The 17031-nt window shown below is 48.4% G+C and overlaps 2 protein-coding genes across 3 annotated transcripts; one reads left to right on the forward strand and one right to left on the reverse strand.

Moving 5' to 3' along the window:
• Nucleotides 1-707: 707 nt before the first annotated feature.
• Nucleotides 708-2648, forward strand: C18H12orf76 (chromosome 18 C12orf76 homolog). Its single transcript, XM_064674895.1, has 2 exons — nt 708-864; nt 956-2648. Exons 1-2 carry the CDS (start codon nt 774-776, stop codon nt 1039-1041), a joined length of 177 nt encoding a protein of 58 aa, XP_064530965.1. The 5' UTR covers nt 708-773; the 3' UTR covers nt 1042-2648.
• A 1006-nt stretch (nt 2649-3654) lies between these two features.
• Nucleotides 3655-16630, reverse strand: ANKRD13A (ankyrin repeat domain 13A). 2 transcript variants are annotated; one of them, XM_064674888.1, is made up of 16 exons: nt 16540-16630; nt 15841-15975; nt 13576-13708; nt 13323-13447; nt 12835-12880; nt 12087-12230; nt 11497-11692; nt 10861-10927; nt 10394-10475; nt 9626-9690; nt 8546-8682; nt 8098-8255; nt 7657-7770; nt 6827-6978; nt 6549-6613; nt 3655-5784 (listed from the first exon to the last, which is right to left on the reverse strand). In XM_064674888.1, the coding sequence occupies exons 2-16, from the start codon at nt 15934-15936 to the stop codon at nt 5586-5588; spliced, it is 1779 nt and encodes a 592-aa protein (XP_064530958.1). In that variant the 5' UTR covers nt 15937-15975; nt 16540-16630; the 3' UTR covers nt 3655-5585. The 2 variants fall into 2 exon arrangements, with proteins under 2 accessions (XP_064530958.1, XP_064530959.1); XM_064674889.1 differs by lacking the exon at nt 16540-16630 and adding an exon at nt 14293-14346 and having other exon boundaries at nt 15841-15967.
• Between the last annotated feature and the right edge of the window lie 401 nt (nt 16631-17031).

The following is a 17031-nucleotide window of genomic DNA, read 5'->3' on the forward strand; positions in this document are numbered from 1 at the left end:
TCTCGATGCTCGGAGGGAGAGGAGCCAGAGCCCACCTTTCTGTGTTCATGGAGCACCGTGCGTGGCTGAGCTCAGGGCTGGGCTGGGGGACACGGGGGCTGCCGCTGTCCTGACACACCAACACCTTGTTCTGCTACAATGGTCCAAGGCCCAGCGGAGGAACTGCCTGGCCCCGGGATGGGTTCCTGGGGTGAGTGTCGGCAAGCGCTGCCTCAGCCGGGCAGGTCGGTGCCTCCTGACATCCCATCCCGGCTGAGCCGGGGGCATCCGGAGAATTGGCAGCCTCCGGCATTTGAAAAGTGAAAGACCTTTACATATCTCGTTTTAAAACCAAATTCTAGGTCGGGGCAAAGCAGCCCTGGACCCGTGTGAACCAGCCACCTGCCGCGGCTTCCCAGTCGCGTCCTATCGCTCCCAGTGCAGCCTCGACGTTCCTCAGCGCCTCGGAGCCAGTTAAACACTTCCAAAACTCACTTTCACCGCGGCGGAGGCTGGAGGGGCACACGGGGCTTGGAGGGACACGGAGCTGGGGGAACACACGGGGCTGGGGGAGATGCACTCAGGGGTTCAGGGACGCGCCGGGGCGGACACGCGGGGCGCAGCCGATCCCATTCCCGCTCCCGACCCCGCTCCCGATCCCTCGGCCGGTCCCCGGAAGGCCGGAGCCGGGGCGGGGCGGGCGGCAGGAAGGGGCAGGGCCGGGCCTGGCGCACAAAGCCCGGGGGGCGGCGGGGCTGGGGCCGCTCGGGCCGTGCTGTGTCGCGGCTGTCGCGATGGGGCTGTCGGCGGCGCGGGGCTGGGCGCTGTCCCCGGGCCCGGCGGAGCGCAGCCGGCCCTACGCGGTGCTGCAGCACCAGAACCTGGGTGAGGAGCGGGGGGCACCGGGCACAGCCCGTCCGGGGCTCGGGAGTGAGTTGTCGGTGTTTAATTAACGCTGTTTCTTTTCCCGCCGCAGTGCTGCTGGGCAGCATCCTCAGCGCCCTTCTGCTCACCATCATCCTCATGGCCATCTGCGTGTACCGGCCCGTGCGGCGGCGGTAGCGGAGCGGGACCTGCCGGGGCATCGAGGGAATGCTGCATCCCACCTGTTCTCCCGTCTGGTACCCACCGTCCCACCCCTGCTCTGGTCCCGTCCGGTTCTCCCATGTGGTACCCGCTGTCCCGCCGCCGCCGGCGATGCCCTGACCATGCGGGGGTGGCTTTTCGCCCGTCTTGTCCCGCGCTGCATCGTGTGGCTCCATCGTGACGTTGCTTTCGGCGAGGGCCTGTCCAGCGGCTGGAAATCACACCCCAACCCTCAGCGAACGGACTCCTGGAGCTCCCGGCAATGTGTTCGCAGCAAACCCGGCTGGCTGTGAGGAGGGTCTGGAGCAACGCCCCATACTCCCAAATTGCAGCGTTTCGGCGAGGATGATCCTACAGGATGTGCTCGGGAGCATCCCTGGTGCATGTGGGCGCGCGGGGCCTGGATCAGCACAAGAACATCGTCCGAGGAGCAGGTCCACACGCTCAGTCACACCACAGCCACGTTTGTTTTCCCATTATTTCAGTTCCTTGTTTGAACGCTGAGTCTCGGGGGTTGGACAGGGCTTGGAGCAACTTGGTCGAGTGGGAGGTGTCCCTGTCCGTGGCAGGGGGTTGGAACAGGATGAGCTTTCTGGTCCCTTCCAACCCAAACCGATCAAAAATGGCCCAAAGGCAAAGGCTCAGTGACTCACCACAGTGGTGGGGGGGTGGAGGGGGTCTGGCATGTTCTTGCCTCTGAGCAGAAACACCCGATCCTGGTGTAGCTGTTCAGGGCTAGGCCTGTCATTCCCAACGTTATTTGCTTTAACTCTTGGCTAAATAGCCCCAAACAGCCTCATACCAAACCAGCCCTGCTGAACCTGTTTGGAACTGGGGGTGCAGGTGAGGGTTTCCAGCATGTGCTGGTCACTGTCCTCCTGGGAACAGGAGCCTTCAAAGGTCTGCAAGCCAGGCAGATGCTGGGACCTGCCAGGCTCAGGCTCTCTGGAAGTGTTTGAGCTCCAGCCAGACCCATTTATGCATTTTCAGTAACAAATCCAAGTGTTTACACTGAATCCCACTCATACGAATGCTGCTATTTTGTTTTGCACTGCTACGAGTAGTAACTGGATTTTACTAATTATTACTTTGGTATTTAACATAGAGGTGGTTTTGTTAGTAATTTATTTAGTGTCTTAAAATGTAACTTCCAGAACATTTGTGTTGAGCTTTTGTCTAACCCCTTGTGCTGCATCTGAGGTGTTTTCCCTTCCATTTGAAGGACACCAACCACTGGCATTGAACGGGGGGAATTTCTTTGCTGCTGCTCAGTTGGTGAAATGACAGTAGGAAGCTCCCCTAGAACAGAATGAGTTCTTAATCCAAATGAAATGAGAGTGGGGAAGCAAGGCAGCACTGTTCTGTTGCTTTCTGCTCCTTTTTTTGCTCACTGATTCCTGTATCCTTGATTTTTCTCAGTCCTTCATCTGATGTAAAGCCTGGCCTGCAGTCTGTGCTGCTCATGGGGGTGGATGGTGAAGCTGCCAGCCACACTCCGTGTTCCCTGGAGCAGCATTCCTGTTTGCTTTCATTCTTCACTCCCTGCCATGCCTCTTTGTACAAATAAAGAGCTCAGTAAACAATCTAGACTCTTATTTATTCATGGATGTGCTGTTTGTTATTAACTGGCCTGTACTGTACAGAGGGAGGAGGCTGCCCCTATTCTCACCTCTGGTCACCTCACAGTTCCTACCCTGCTTTCAGCAGTGAGGAAATGGGAGGGCAGTGCTGGGGGAAGGTTTCCATGGATGTTTGTTAGCAAGGAGCTGTTAACAGTGCAGTGAAAGCTCATCCTGCAAGCCTCGTGCAGTTACCAGCAGTTCAGTCACGAAACAAAGCTCAGCCAAAGCAGTCCAAGAAGGGTTTCCAAATAAAGAAAATCAGGAATTACTGTTGTAAAGAGCCTTGAAACAACAAGTCAAAAGTACAAAAAAAACACATTCTCAGTCCTGCTTTCAGAAACAAGCAGCATGAGATTAAAGAACTTTTAAAGCTGGTTATAGTTTTAGAACAAGCTCTAAGTGTTTGTAGCATGCTGAGCTTCTCTTTGCTACGTCAGCCTCCAGCTTCCTCAGAAAGAGAAGTCGTAATCAGCTGTTACACAGCAATAGTGGCATCAGTATTAAACATATCTGAACCCTCTCCTCATCTCTCTTACTCACAAGAAGATGCAAACAAAAATTAATAAGCTTAACCCCCTGCCTTTCACTGCCTTAGATCTGTGTTGACCTGATCCCCTTTTTCAAGACAGGAAGACTCAAAACTTGGCTGAAAATGTCTCAAGAGTGATTCTGGGGATTGTGTGCCTGATTCAGACTAAACCAGAACTACCTTTGAGAATTTCATAGATGATAATGTCACTTTAATGTACAAAAATGCCACAAAATACTTATTAAAACAGACTCCAGATACCACATTTGAAAAAATCCTTGTGTGTGGTGTAACATGTGCTGTACTTTTGGTTTTATTTCCAACACACACACAGGATCCATCTTACACTGTATGGGTTGAAAGTCAAGCTTTAAGAAAAGCAGCACCTGGGTGAGGGAAGCAGGGCATTCTAGTTTAGCTGGAATGATACAAATGTGATAGAAAGCAAAAAACCCAAAAGCAAATCCCATTTATTTTACAGTCCCGGACTAAGAAGCAGTAGCATAACAAAACTTCAACTGAAAGTGCTCAATGTTCTTTAGTTTAAATACAAACCCAGAACAAGTCAGCTTGAAAAATGATTATTTTTACCCCTCCTGTAACCTGTGAAATGCTTAACAGAAGACAGGCACTGCCAGACAGCTGGGTGTGTAAAGGCAACAGCACTCTTTATTCCCACTGGAGGAAACACCCAGGGTTTCATCTCCTACCTCCAACCTTGTCAGGAGCTCAACACAAGGATTATTCCCTTTTTCCCCAACTGTGAGAGTCACAGTAATCCCCTTTTCAAAGAAAGGTGCAATTCCAACCCAGCCCACTGCTCCTGTGCAGGACAGTCCCTGCTTCTGCAGCACCCAGGAAGCTGTTTTTAGGGAATGAAGCTGTACCAGAGGACACCACCAGTGTGGAGAGGCCAGTCCTAGTGCACACTGAAGGAATTTTAATAATTTCCTATGTAAAACAATGGATTATTGGTTTAAAATAGGGTTCCAAGTTACCAACTATCCCACTGGTTATGATCAAGTCCATTTTATAGTGATTTTATACTGGTTAATTAATAGCTGGTCACCCAGAACTGCCCTGTTTAGCCTGAGGAACAGGAGTAGGGTTAGGAGCAAGCTCAGAGCAGGGGTACCATAGGTTCCTCCACTCCTGCCAGCCAGAGCAGAGGAATATTGCTCACGTTTAACAACTGTAAGGCTTTCCTGTGGCTGTTCATCGTGTACTTGTGGAGTGCACTTGAGAGTCACAGTGTGAGTACTGTAAACACTGACAGAAGTGCAGATAGAAGAGCTACAAACATCCTGTATGGCCAAAAACCTGAGGAAAGCTGGTTAAAACTGACCTGGGAATCGTTACGAGACCAGTTTTAGGAGCGTAGTAGGCCTAGTGGCTTGGTTTAAAATCAATAAAAACATTCAGATAAAAAAATAGATGTATTCACATGAAGGATGAGCGCTGGGGTTTTAAAAAGCAACACACGTTTCCCTTCCAGATGACAGAATTAAAACTTCTCTTCCCATAAGGATACAATAAAATCTCACCTGGATTCTTTTCCTGGTTGCATTTAGCACCCACACTCAGGCACACACCAAGTGATCCCAAAGAAGCACCTGTATCTATCCCATATTTTCTTGCTGCCCTCTGACCACGGGAACGAGCTGGTTTGGAATCACTGCAGGAACTGCTGCTTTACTGGGCAGATGGTCCCATTTGAGGATCTAAAATTTTACTGGCTATTTGTTTTGTCCTTTTTCAGAAAGCACTAGTTTTAATCTGGAGCTGTTCAAGTATAAAATTATTCCTCTTAAGCAGGAGCATGTGCCCAAATCCCAGTAACTAGAGGAGAGAGAACCACATATATATAAACAAAACTAACAGAAAACATCTGTCAGCATGAAGAACTACCGTGTGTGTGTGTGTAGGCAGGGAGATGTTCTCTGTAACAGCTGGAAGAAACAGGCAATGGCTTTGAATTACTGAGAAATAATGAAGCAGATGAGTATTTCTTTGGTAAGTAATGAAGTTTCCCTCCTGAACTCCCCAAAAATCAGGTTGTCAAGCTTTACTGCAATCCTATATCCTGATGCTAAAGCAAAACTTCCATCTGCTCTTCAATAAATAAGTTTAGATAAAAGCATTTCCTTCAAAGCTAAGACTGCACCGTTGAGGAGCCAAATGCAGAGTCCTGTGATCTGAAACTCCCTCAAACGAAAATAAGTCAGCTTTTTGTAGCTGCTGATGCCAACTTAAAAGGCAGGTGAAATGTTTCCTTAAGCAATCCAGGAGTGGTCTTTAGACTGACAGCCCCAAAAACCTTCAGTTTTACACAGATTTGGTCATCCTTACTTCAGGAGGTCACTGAGGAGTTATTTTTCCACAAGAGAAAGCTGTAGCACTTGCTGAAGCTCTGCATCTTCCTTTTCCTGACGCTGCTTCTCCTGCTCCTCCTGCTCCCGGACAGACAATTCCATGGCAAGCTGCAAGTCTTTCTCAAAGCTGGAAGGTTCACTGGGGCTGCTGCAGTGGGAGCTCCCCGAGCTTGTCATAAGGCTCTCCTGCAGTGCCCTGATGGAGAAAAACAACTCTGATAAGTAAAAGAGACAGAGCCAATGTGACATTTCCTGCACTGATCCTTCCCGGCAACTGTTTTAGACCCACAAAGCTGAAAACCTCTCCCAGAAGACAGAGAACAGCTTGAGGATAAGAGAGCAGCTGTTCTCACATCTGTCAAATTCCCAGTGTCAAACCTGCTCTTTGAAGCCTTCATAGATACAAACAGTTGTATTTTCAATGGGCCTCTAAAAGCATCCTCGACGGTTTAAAGGCAACATGACTTCCCATGTACAAAAGAACCCAGAAGATTCAGTTCCTGGTGTGCACAAAGTCTGCAGGAACACCTGACAGACACTAGAGCATATTCTCATGTGTCCATGAAACACATGTTGAGTTTTTAAGGATTACATGAAGATTTTGAAAAGAAAGAAGAGCTGCCCTGAGGATTGCAGCATCTAACAGTCAAACATTCAACCCAGAGGGATCAAATTCAGAGCAGAACAGAAGGACTGCGTTTGTTTGTTGGGTAAAGAAACTGTTGTGTGCCCACACCAGTCCCACAGCTGGCAAGAGCTACACTACAGAAACCAGGGAGGCCTAGTTTGGAGTCATTACCTCCTGGAAAAGTAGAAGTTGAAAGAAGCACAATAAGAGACCTCAGGTTCTGTGCATCTGCTACCCACATAAACAAAAAAACCTGCCATACTGCTTCATGCTACTGAGGTGGGTTTTTTCACTCTGTCACTGCTTGGCTTGATGTGAAAAAAGTTAGTTACCTCTGATACTGTATATCGAAGTCCTGGGAATATGCAACTGTTCCATTGGAATCTGCCCCCAATTCCTACAGATGGGGAAAGACACAATTCCACAGCAGTTACCAGATCTGCAGAGCAACTCACTGAAAGCTACCCTTAAATCACTCTTATTTCTTCTTTGAAATACATGATTTTCATCCTCTGAGGTCTTAGAAAAACAAGTCCCACACTGGTTTCCTTCAGCTATATCTGCACCGTCCTCGCCAAACCTGTCACTGCCCGGATTCCAGCACACTTACTTTACTTCCTCCAGATTCCAACAAACTCTGCTGGATGGCAAACTGCATGATCTCATACTCTTCATCCGGCACGTGTATGTTCCTGCCGTCGTCCTGGACGTGGTAGGACTCTGGGATCTCAAACACCGACTGGTCCACCTCAAAACCAGCACCTACAGAAGCCAAACACAGTTGCAAACATGGCAGAAGTGTTATTTCTACAAGCTGTGACATAAAGAATTCTAATGTTTATGCACACTTAAGTGCAAAAATCCAGATAAACCACTTAGCTAAATACACCAAGAGGTTTTGAAAGCCTGTGGCAAACCAAAACAGTGCAGAGTCCTTTTTCTGGATGATGTGAAGTGATACACCTAATAAACCCAGGGTGCAGCAGAGCACTGAGGTGCCTGAACTCTGACAAAACCAGATGCGGGGGGGGGCTGCAAAAGAAATTCTGCAGTGGCTCTTCTGAAGTTATTCCTCATGAATGGATCTGCAGCAGCTCACAGGACAGAGGATCACTGGATATACATAGCTATGAACATCTTACTCAAATGTAATCCAATTCTTTCTGAAATCACTTACAGCAATTTTGAGTTCCACTTCCCACGGCAATAACCTGCACCAGAATTCACAGCTCAAAATACTCAGGAGAGCTTTCTGGAGCGGGGTTTGGCAGGCATGGAAGGGGCAGGATGGGTCAGCAGGATCAGTGTCACACACTAACACAGTGCAGCACCCCCTCACCTGTCAATGTTTCATTCCCTGCCATTCCTCATCTCTCCCCTCAGTACATTCCACTGACAGAGATGTAAAAGGTGAGATCACTGCCCCTTTCCACTCCTTACCTGCTTCACACTGTGCACCTCCAGCCATCTGTGAGGAGCTTTTCTCAGCTGTCCTGCAGCTGTTGACATTTGCAAATGTAATTCGGGCATTCAGCACATGAAACAGGGGAATTTCTGTAAGAGAACAAAATTTCTGTCAAAAAGAGAACTCTCACTCACTTCCACACCTACATCAGATCCTTACATGTTCATGGGATATATTCTTGTAATGACAAAGCACACAGTAACTCACTTCACCAAGAAGTTGCCCTTAGTTATTCTCAATCTCTCTCTAAATCTCATATTTAATAATAAGATTGGCAAATTTAAGGCATCAAGGTTAAGAGGAAAGGGCTGGCAACAGCTCACTGTCACTGAAACGACACCGTCTTTGAAATTATACTTCTGTACTGGTCATTCAGAATTTACGAAGATGCTACAATAAAAATTGCTAAATATTACCAATTTTGACAGGAAATCCGGGTGGAAAGTCCAGAGTGATGAAATCCCTAAGTCTGGCAAAATGAGCACTAGTTCTGGCCATCAGGTCGATGATTGGGGTGACTTGTTCCGTAAGAGACAAGGGGAACTTCTCACTCATCCACAAGGTTGCTTTAAATCTGAGAGAGAAAGTAGCATAAAAACATCCTAAATTCACAGTTTAGGAACATATGCAAAGCAAAACAGGCAGTTGGGCAGTAACAGGAGATTACTAACAAGTTACAGCACTAGTCCAAATGTTTTCTTTGACTCAGTGGAAGTAAAAATAGATTACAGCTGAATACTTAAAGACCTTATGATTAATTGTGAAAGCTGGGAAAAACCACACTGGATATTTGTAAATGTGGTTTCCAGAGACTAGATAACTGGGAAAAGACAAACCAGAAACAGTTAAAATTGTATTTCTCACTTCTGTGTTCGAATGGTGACTTCCTTTGGTCTTCCTATGTCTCTGCCTTTCAAATCAAATTTTGGGTCAAAGTATTCCTCCAGAGTAATAGCAGTGGGATTGTTAGTTGCAGCACACTCTGTTGTCTTGGTCGTACTCTGTAAGGAAAGAGTGGAAAAAAACCAACTCAAAAAGTATAAAAGAAACAGACAGTGGCTACTACAGGAAACTTCCAAGTTACCTCTTGTGAAGTAACTCTCCTTCTCTATTTTATACATTCTGTTTTATACATTTATATATTCTACACCAGTGACACCAGCCATAAATACAAGCTGTTATTAGGCTAGTTTCTACTGAGGGTAAAAGTCTCCAAGTATTTTAGAGACAGGAAGAATCTACTTAAATATTTTGAAGCTGGAAACCAACCAGAAACACACACAGGAGCCACAGCATTTCCAGACCCCAAATCCTGTACTAAAGGCAAAACTCTGATGGGGTGTTTGAAACTAAAGTCTCTAGATCCATGTAAGTGTGCAATCCTGACACAGAGACAGCAAATCCATTATCTGCTGTTCTTTAGTATGTACAGATGCAGGGGAGTTTCTAAAGCCACAGAGAATCATGGAATGGTTTGGTTTGGAAAGGACCTTAAAGCTCAACCCATTCCATCCCCTGCCATGGGCAGGGACACCTTCCACTTAACCAGGTTGCTCCAAGCCCTGTCCCATCTGGCCTTGGACAATTCCAGGGATGGGGCAGCCACAGCTTCTCTGGGCAACCTGTGCCAGGGCCTCACTACCCTAACAGGGAATATTTTTTTCAATATATCTTGCCTAAATTTCCCCTTTCAGTTTGGAATCATTATCCAGACATTTCAGAGCAGCAGGGGTTATGTGGTTTTCCTCCAAGAAGGAGGTACCTGCTATTCATCCAGAACATTTGAGCGCTTAAACCAAACAAAAACATCCGTAGGGGAAATTTAAACCTCATAATCAAAATTGCTGCCAAACTAAGGAAACAAGAGGTGATTCCACACACCTGGAGTTCCTACTGGGACGGATCTCTGTGCTGCAGTGACCTGTGCTGACATCAGACACTCACCTGAGCACCATATTCATGCTCCACTGTCCCCAGGAATGAGTCCAGGAGGTTCCTGTCAGCTTCAGCTAACAAGAGGGAAAACAAAAACACTTATTACTATTAATTAGCAGCAAAATGTGCATACAGGCCAGGCTAACAGCCAGGTCTCCAACCCCAAGTGAAATAAGTTGTTCCTATTTTCTGTGAGTTTTGCCAGGCAAGCCCAGGACCTAGAACTGTCAGTATGAAATAGGTACAATACACAGAATAGAGGCAAAGATTTTTTTTAGTGGTTTCTATGATTAGCAGACACTTGTACGATTCCCAATGTCTCACAGTGGCCCCAGGGTCGGAGAACTTCCATACAAAGTTACTGGCTGGTTACCCTGTACTCTAATTTAAATACCAGAAGATTAGTGGACCAAAATGAAACAAAAACTCCAAGCAAACAAGGCCTCTGTGAATTTTGTAACTGCTGCCAATGCAAAGTACAGGCAGGAATACATTCCAGAGCAGAAAAGTGCAGACTTTTAAAACTGTCAATAAACTTTCAGCAGGTTTGAAGGGCTTTGCTTTCCTCTAAATAGAGCTGGGATAAATACAGGTTCATTTGTAGGTTAGGGGTTGAGTATTGAGCTCTCTCAGACATACAACACGGGAAAGTAAAGCAAAGTCATCAAGAAAACAATTTCCCTTGTTTGTTTGCTTAGTTCTTCTGCAGTCACACAGAGAAGGTATCGGAGAGCCAAAAGGTTCTACTTGTTTCCAGTTGACCTATGGGAAAAATACCTTTATATCTCCTCTTCTCCTCCTCTGTTAAATGTTCCGTGCGGATTCGTGTGACCACGTTCACGTTGTTTGCCATGTAGACCTTGAAAAAACACAGGGACAAAACCCAAGCAGCATCACAGGTTAAACAAGTGAGTTTTCTGCAGTAAAACACCCTGTGCACAAAACTGACTAAACAAACCTCAAAACTAGGCATTTCCAAACTTGCTGGAAAGAAGAGATTTTAAGAGGGAATGGAGAAAGAAAGTCAGATGCTCTATACCCTGCTGACATTCCTGTAGACAGGCTCCAGCCCCTCCCACAAGCCTGGCAGCCTGGAAGTTCCTCACCCCTGCCCAGTTCTGCTGGCAACACAATACATCTCTCAATGGGAATTTTTAGACCTGACATATTCAGGAAATACAGGCAAAACACAACCCCACTTCAGATTGCTGTAAGACCTCTTAGAAGAACAGAACAGGCTTTACCTTGGCTTCATAACCACTGACACCTTCTGCTTTTTCTGTCTTCCAGACCCAGAATCCAGATGTGGTTCTGACAAGAAGTGAACACCATCAGCGTCTAAACAGCTGCATTTCTATACAATCCCCAGCCTGTTCTTCTAAAATTGATTTTAAACAACATTTGACAGATTATTAACCCCAGACAACTGGATAAACACGTGCAGTAATCAAGGAAGACACGCTATACACATTTATTTAAAGCATTCATGAGAGATTGGACTTATTAGCCACAAAATGCAAGTTCTTGTCCATTGGTTTCGGCACATGGATTTGGGTGAAATGCAAATTTGTAATGAGCCATTAACATTGAGTTAATGATCCTAGAGGTATTTTCCAACCTTAATGATTTTATCTTGTTACTATGATAAACTGGAAGCTTTCTGCAAATGATTACTGGGAACTTTCTGCCAAGCAATAGTGGCAAGTTCACCAAATCAAATTTCTTTATGTAACAGTATGTGAAGTTTAAAGCGATTTCAAATCTAGCCCTAAAAAAATTATTTCCAAAGGCTTTTGAGTTTGTTTTTAAAGCTTTTTTTTCTATTATGACCATCCATAATCTCAAAATTTTAATTTGTTAAGAGGAACTTTATACCTTACCTCTCAAAAGCAATGTTTTTGGTATCAAGGCACGTGCTAATAATTGGAGATGTGAGGCGTCTTTCTACACCCTTTCTGTTTGGTGTCATCGATCCCAAAATCAAACGCTTCATGTGCTGGGAAATCTCAAACTTCTCTGTCATAACATACTTCTCGTCATGGTTGATCACGATGACCTCTGCCCAGCCCCCTGTGTCTGTTGGAAACACCACATTTCAAGTTAAAAACCTCATCACGAGCGTTCCAGAATGAAAAGCTGGGGATATGTTGTGTATCAAACCCGGGTGGGTGCCACCTCACTGTATTTGCACTCAGCTGGGATCAAATTGGAGCTGGAGCTAAAATTATTTTTTATTTGGAGGGGAACCTGAGTAAAATACTGAAGTCAAATTTTAGCCCTATCACCAAATTTTTACCTCGTATTTACTGAAAGAAATCAAGCCATGACAAACCAGTATCTCTGTGAGACTCTCGTGAATATACGTATAAATCTCTTACAAAACTCAGCTTCAAGAGGTCTCTTTGTGCAAAATCAGATTCCTCATTGTGCTCACACAGTGCCTGGGGACCAGAGAGGCTGAAGTATTTACCCCCTCCCTTGAAGATGACACTCCTCCTGCCCCTCTCCCAGGTCATGTTCTCGAAGCCCAGCAAGGTCATGTCCACGCGCAGCTTGGCCCCGCTCTTCCAGATCCGGCACACGTCGCTCGGGCACACCCTGGAGAGCAGGGGCACTGCAGGGAATCAGGAGACAGAAGGAAACAGGAAACAGTCAAGAGGTGCAGCACAGAGGACTCCAGCAGCAGCCACATCCCTGACACAGGATTGCTCAGCCCTGGGATCATTATTCCAGAGGGGGCGAGATCAGGAACAACCAGCTGAGGAACAAAACCCACCTAACTCAAGCGAACACTTGTTGAGACTAGAAGATGTGAAGTGACATAAACCCCATCTCTAGCAGTCTAATAGTTTGATATTTGGGATATCTAATCAGCTGTGAGGCTCAGTGTTCATTCCTTGAAGAGAAAAGCAGGTACCTCCCAAGGACCCTGTGCATCCATAGATGAGATGTTATCACTTAGTCATGGATGGCCAGGGACAGGTAAACAAACCCCAAGGAAAGTCTTCAGCAACTGCAACAGCTAAACTCTCAACTAAAAAACAACCAACCCAATAAACAGGAAACAAAGAATAACTGCAACAAAAATACAAGAGGTTATTTTGAGAGAGAAAAGAGGAGGATTCTGAGGAGCAGATATTTCCCTGTGTATTTCGTGGGACATTTGTAGCTCATTTCTGCAGCTTGTAAGAGGTAATGAGGAGCAGGATTATTCTTACCCCAGCTAGTGAACTCCCATTTCATTTCCACATAAAAGTCAGGAGTCTGGAAAAGGAAAACACTTGATGAATACCTCATGAAATAGTTTGACATTCAGTGCAGTGTTTCTCGTGAGCATTTTAGATAAAGGAAAACAAAAAAAGAGCAGAAGTGGAGAAATGCTAAGTGAATGCTAAAACTGAAGTTGAAACTGGCAAACACAAAAGCCACTGGCTGCCCCTGCTGCTTTCTGGGGGGCTGTTCTTCCTTATTATACTAGAAAGGCAGCAACACCTTCCAGATTCAGCCTCCAGTGTTGCAATCCTTAATCCTTATAACTAAGGATTTCAAAGTAAAGTCAAGGAAAAGCCTCCATCTCCCTCAGCTCTATAGAATACACAGGTTGGAACAAAACACAGTTACCCAGCTGACTGGAGTTCACTGAACTACTTGAACAAGAATAGCAGTGAATTCAGTCTGGAGTGAGAGGTTTACATGAAATAATTACCTCATTAATTTTCTGGAGTAACTCAGGAACTCCTCCAAGGGTCATGAAGGCCTGCTGGTAGTCTCGATGCTGCAGGATCATCTGGACCATCTCTGGATCCCCTGTGCTGACAGCCTCGTGCAAAACTGAAAGAAACACAGACACTGCCTCGTTTCACTTCGCTTTCTGACCAAGATCCACATAACAGCAAAAAATACAGCATGTGCTGCTGAGAAGTATCACCCCGGGCTCCTGCTGCCCAGGCTGGCCTCACCTGTCCATCCCTGTGCGTTCTCCTTGGTCACATCTGCCTTGTGCTGCAGGAGGACTCGGGCAGACTCTAAGTAACCCAGGGAAACAGCCAAGTGCAACAAGGTCCGGCCCCGCGGATCCCGCTGGTCAACATCCTGTTGGGTGTCCCAGAGAGGAGTAATGCAGCTCATCAGGGCTTACACAAACACAGTGCTAATCCAGGAGTCAATATTCCCTGGCATTCCCACACACCCGTTCCCAAACACTCCTGCACTGCCCTTCTGCAGGGCCATCTCGCTTCCCCACGGAAGTAAGATGAGAAGCAGAGCGGGGCCTATAAAGGGCACAAAAACATCACCGTGGGACGTGAGTTCTCATTGATGCTTCTCATTTCTTTTTCTGTCATTATTTCCCCCCTGTCTCCCTCCAGAAGGGTTGTTTTCAGGAGGAGACGGGAGTTCTAGTCCGTGTCCATCACCCCACAGACAGCCAACAGCCTGAGACCCCACAGAGGGCTTAAACTGTACAACAAAATGGGGGAAAAGGGAGGAAAAAAAAAGCAACAGGGCATACGACACGGATTTTGGACAGCACTCTAGGAGAGGACAGAAGCAGATGGTGTTTCACAAAGCACACACAGCACAATGAGGAGTGAGGGCATTCTCTACAAGTCACTAGAACAAAAAATTAACTACATAGGCACAAACATCCAAAACGTGCAAGCACAACATACTCATACCTTACACATTTTTCACTATTAGCTTAGAGATTTGAAACAGAAGAGCATCTATAACTAAAGGAAAAGGGGAAAGTCAATAGCAGAATGAGAAAAGAAGGTTATTATGCACGTTAACAGGGTTATCTGACAGCAGTAAGTCAGAGTATCACACACAGAGTGGGGAAAGCTTCAGTTTAAAGCATCTTCACTTCTGTGGTGGAACGTTAATTAATTTGTTTTCCCACCTCTTACAGCTCCAACACCTGCAGCACCAACAGGGAAAGGGCCCTAAGGGTGCCCACCCCACTGTCTTTGCTGCTGTTCCTGGTCCCCACAGGCCCGACCCCCGTTTGCAGCTGGTGAGTGGCTCCAATCCCCTCACACACCCCTCCGGCAGCAGGAAGTTTATCCCAAGGAAGTGGGAGGAAAAATATCTTTGGAACACTTTAAAAAAAAAAAAAAGGTGTTTAAAAGATAAAGGATGTAAGAGACAGACACGTCCCATCTCCACACGCTGCTGGCTTCCTCAGGGAACGAAGGGAGGAGCAGCACTCCCCAGCTGGGAGCTGCTGTGTTTAAAGGCAAACCCTCCCAGGTGAGAACGCTGGTGAACAGAAATAACTACACAGGAGCAACGTTCAAGTGAGGTTAAAGAGTTTGTTAAGGCATAAGATTAGATAAAAAGTGACTGCATTCCAAAGATCCTCCCAATGCAGGGCAGGAACATGCTCCAAGCAGGCATTAGTAACTCAGGTGGACGTTAGTGCTGCAGGTGGACAGCCAGGAGGTGGCACAGCTGGTCTGGGGCTCATGTACTTGTGGTGTCAGGTAGAATTAATTAACAAGCTCTGCTCATTAACTGCACCCTACGCTAGTCCCTGTCAGAGCTTTCCCACAGCAGGAGGGCTTTTGCTGCTCCAGCTCTACTGCAGCTTTTCAGGCCGTTTTCTTACGTCATTGTGTCCCAGAGAGGGGACAGCTTTGTGTTTTCTACTCTCCAGCATGGAACAATGATCCTTTTTTTTTTTTTTTTTTACCAGAGATGCTGAAAACATTCCAGCCAGTGTAAAAACTCTGCCACCAGTCTTGGACAGCAACAAATCTATGAGAACTGCTGGTGCTCAGCAAGCCAGGGGCTGGTTTGATCTTTGGCAGCGGCACCTTTGCTGAAGGTTGACTTCCCATTGGGATAAGCAGCATTTATTATTTTAATAAATAAACTAATGTCCATCACAGCTGCTCTTCTTGAGCTGTTTCAGAGACTCCTAATTCCTTCTAAAGAGCTTCTCTGCAGCTGCACTGGAATGCTCCAAGCAGAGTTTTACAGATGCAAAACCAGTGTTTACTATCTAAAGTCAAGTATATTCCTGAGCCTTCCTACATCGCTTCCACACCACAAATAAACAGGCAGAGCAGTGCAGGGATCCCTCAACACACCCGGCAGCACCACCAAGGTGCTTCTCCCTGGCACGGCAGTGGGTGGGGAGCACCGAGCCCTGCACTGTGCAGGAGCTCTTTGGGACCACTGGCCCCTCCTCGGCCCCCCCCCCGTGCCCGGGCCGCCCTTACCTTGTCCTGCAGCTCCTGCTCCAGCCGCCTGTAGTCGTTATTCCAGACCAGGACGTGCAGGGGGAAGGCGCTGTCGGCCCTGCCAGGGGAGCTCATCCCGGCTCACACGTGGGCAGGGGGAGCCGGGGGCCCTCACTGGATTCGGGAGACCCCGAGTTACTCAAGCCCTGAACCCCTGCAGCTCCTCCTCTCTCCCGGCCCCTGTGAACCCTTCACCCCATGCAAAACCCCACCCCTGGGGACGCCCTGCTCCTGGGAAACCCCCCCAGACCCCACTCTCGGCACGCCTGGGGGGCTCCCCTGCTGCCGGTGATCCTGCTGGTCCCCACACTCTTAGGGGTCCCCTGCTCCTGGGCAACCCCCGGGCCCGAATTCCTGAAGATCTCTCCTGCCCCTGGGCGCCTCCTCACAGCCCCCCGCTCCCCAGGGTCTCCCCCGCTCCTGGGGTACCCGCTGCCCTACAAACTCGGGGGTCCCCTGCTCTTGAGCACCCCCCTGCAGCCTGAGGGTCTTCCCTGGGGAGACACCGCCCCAGCCCGAACTCTTGGGGGGGGGGGTGTCTCTCCTCCCCCTGAGCACCCTCACACCCCCCGCTCCCGGGCTCTCCCCTGCCCCGGTGCCCCGCACCCCTCACTCCCGGATCCCCCCACTCTCCCCCCTCAGCCGCCCCCCCGTCCCTCCAGGGAGACCGGGACGAACCACAGCGCGGCCGGCACGGGGGGGAGGGGGGGGTCCCCGCAGTCCCCCTAACTCCGTCGCTACCGGCGAACGCACAGAAAGCGGAAGCTGCTACTCCCCCCCCCCCCCTCCGCGGGCGGGTGGATGGAACGTCCCGCCCGCAGCTGTCCCACCGCTCCCCGCGCGGGGGGGGTGGACGGGCAGCGCGGCGTTGGGGCGGACGCGGCGCTCCGCGCTAGATGCCCTCCCCCCGCCTCTCCCCGGTGTTGGTTTCGCCCGCCCGCCATGGCGGGTGAGGGCAGGGTTTGCCGGAGAGCGGCCTCTCCCTCCAGGCTCCCGGAGCGCCGTCTCTCCCATCCTCCCGCCGGGAGGACGTGGCGGGAGCGCTCGGCGCTGCCGCGCTGAAACAGCGCTCGATCTGAGGCAGGTCCCTGCCAGGGGCTGGCACTGCGGGCTGCCAGGAGTAAAGATGGCGGCGCGGGGCGCCGTGCGCCTGCGGCGCGGCGCCGGGTG

This window comes from Pseudopipra pipra, chromosome 18, assembly GCF_036250125.1.
Source record: "Pseudopipra pipra isolate bDixPip1 chromosome 18, bDixPip1.hap1, whole genome shotgun sequence".
NCBI lineage: Eukaryota > Metazoa > Chordata > Aves > Passeriformes > Pipridae > Pseudopipra > Pseudopipra pipra.

Coding starts and splice junctions, on each gene's coding strand:
- C18H12orf76 (XM_064674895.1), top strand. CDS start 774: ATGGGGCTGTCGGCGGCGCGGGGCTGGGCGCTGTCCCCGGGCCCGGCG. Junction 865..955: donor GCTGCAGCACCAGAACCTGG/GTGAGGAGCGGG, acceptor TTCCCGCCGCAG/TGCTGCTGGGCAGCATCCTC.
- ANKRD13A (XM_064674888.1), bottom strand. CDS start 15,936: ATGAGCTCCCCTGGCAGGGCCGACAGCGCCTTCCCCCTGCACGTCCTG. Junction 12,881..13,322: donor TACTCCAGAAAATTAATGAG/GTAATTATTTCA, acceptor TTCCTTTTCCAG/ACTCCTGACTTTTATGTGGA. Junction 6,979..7,656: donor AGGTGCACAGTGTGAAGCAG/GTAAGGAGTGGA, acceptor TGGCTTCTGTAG/GTGCTGGTTTTGAGGTGGAC.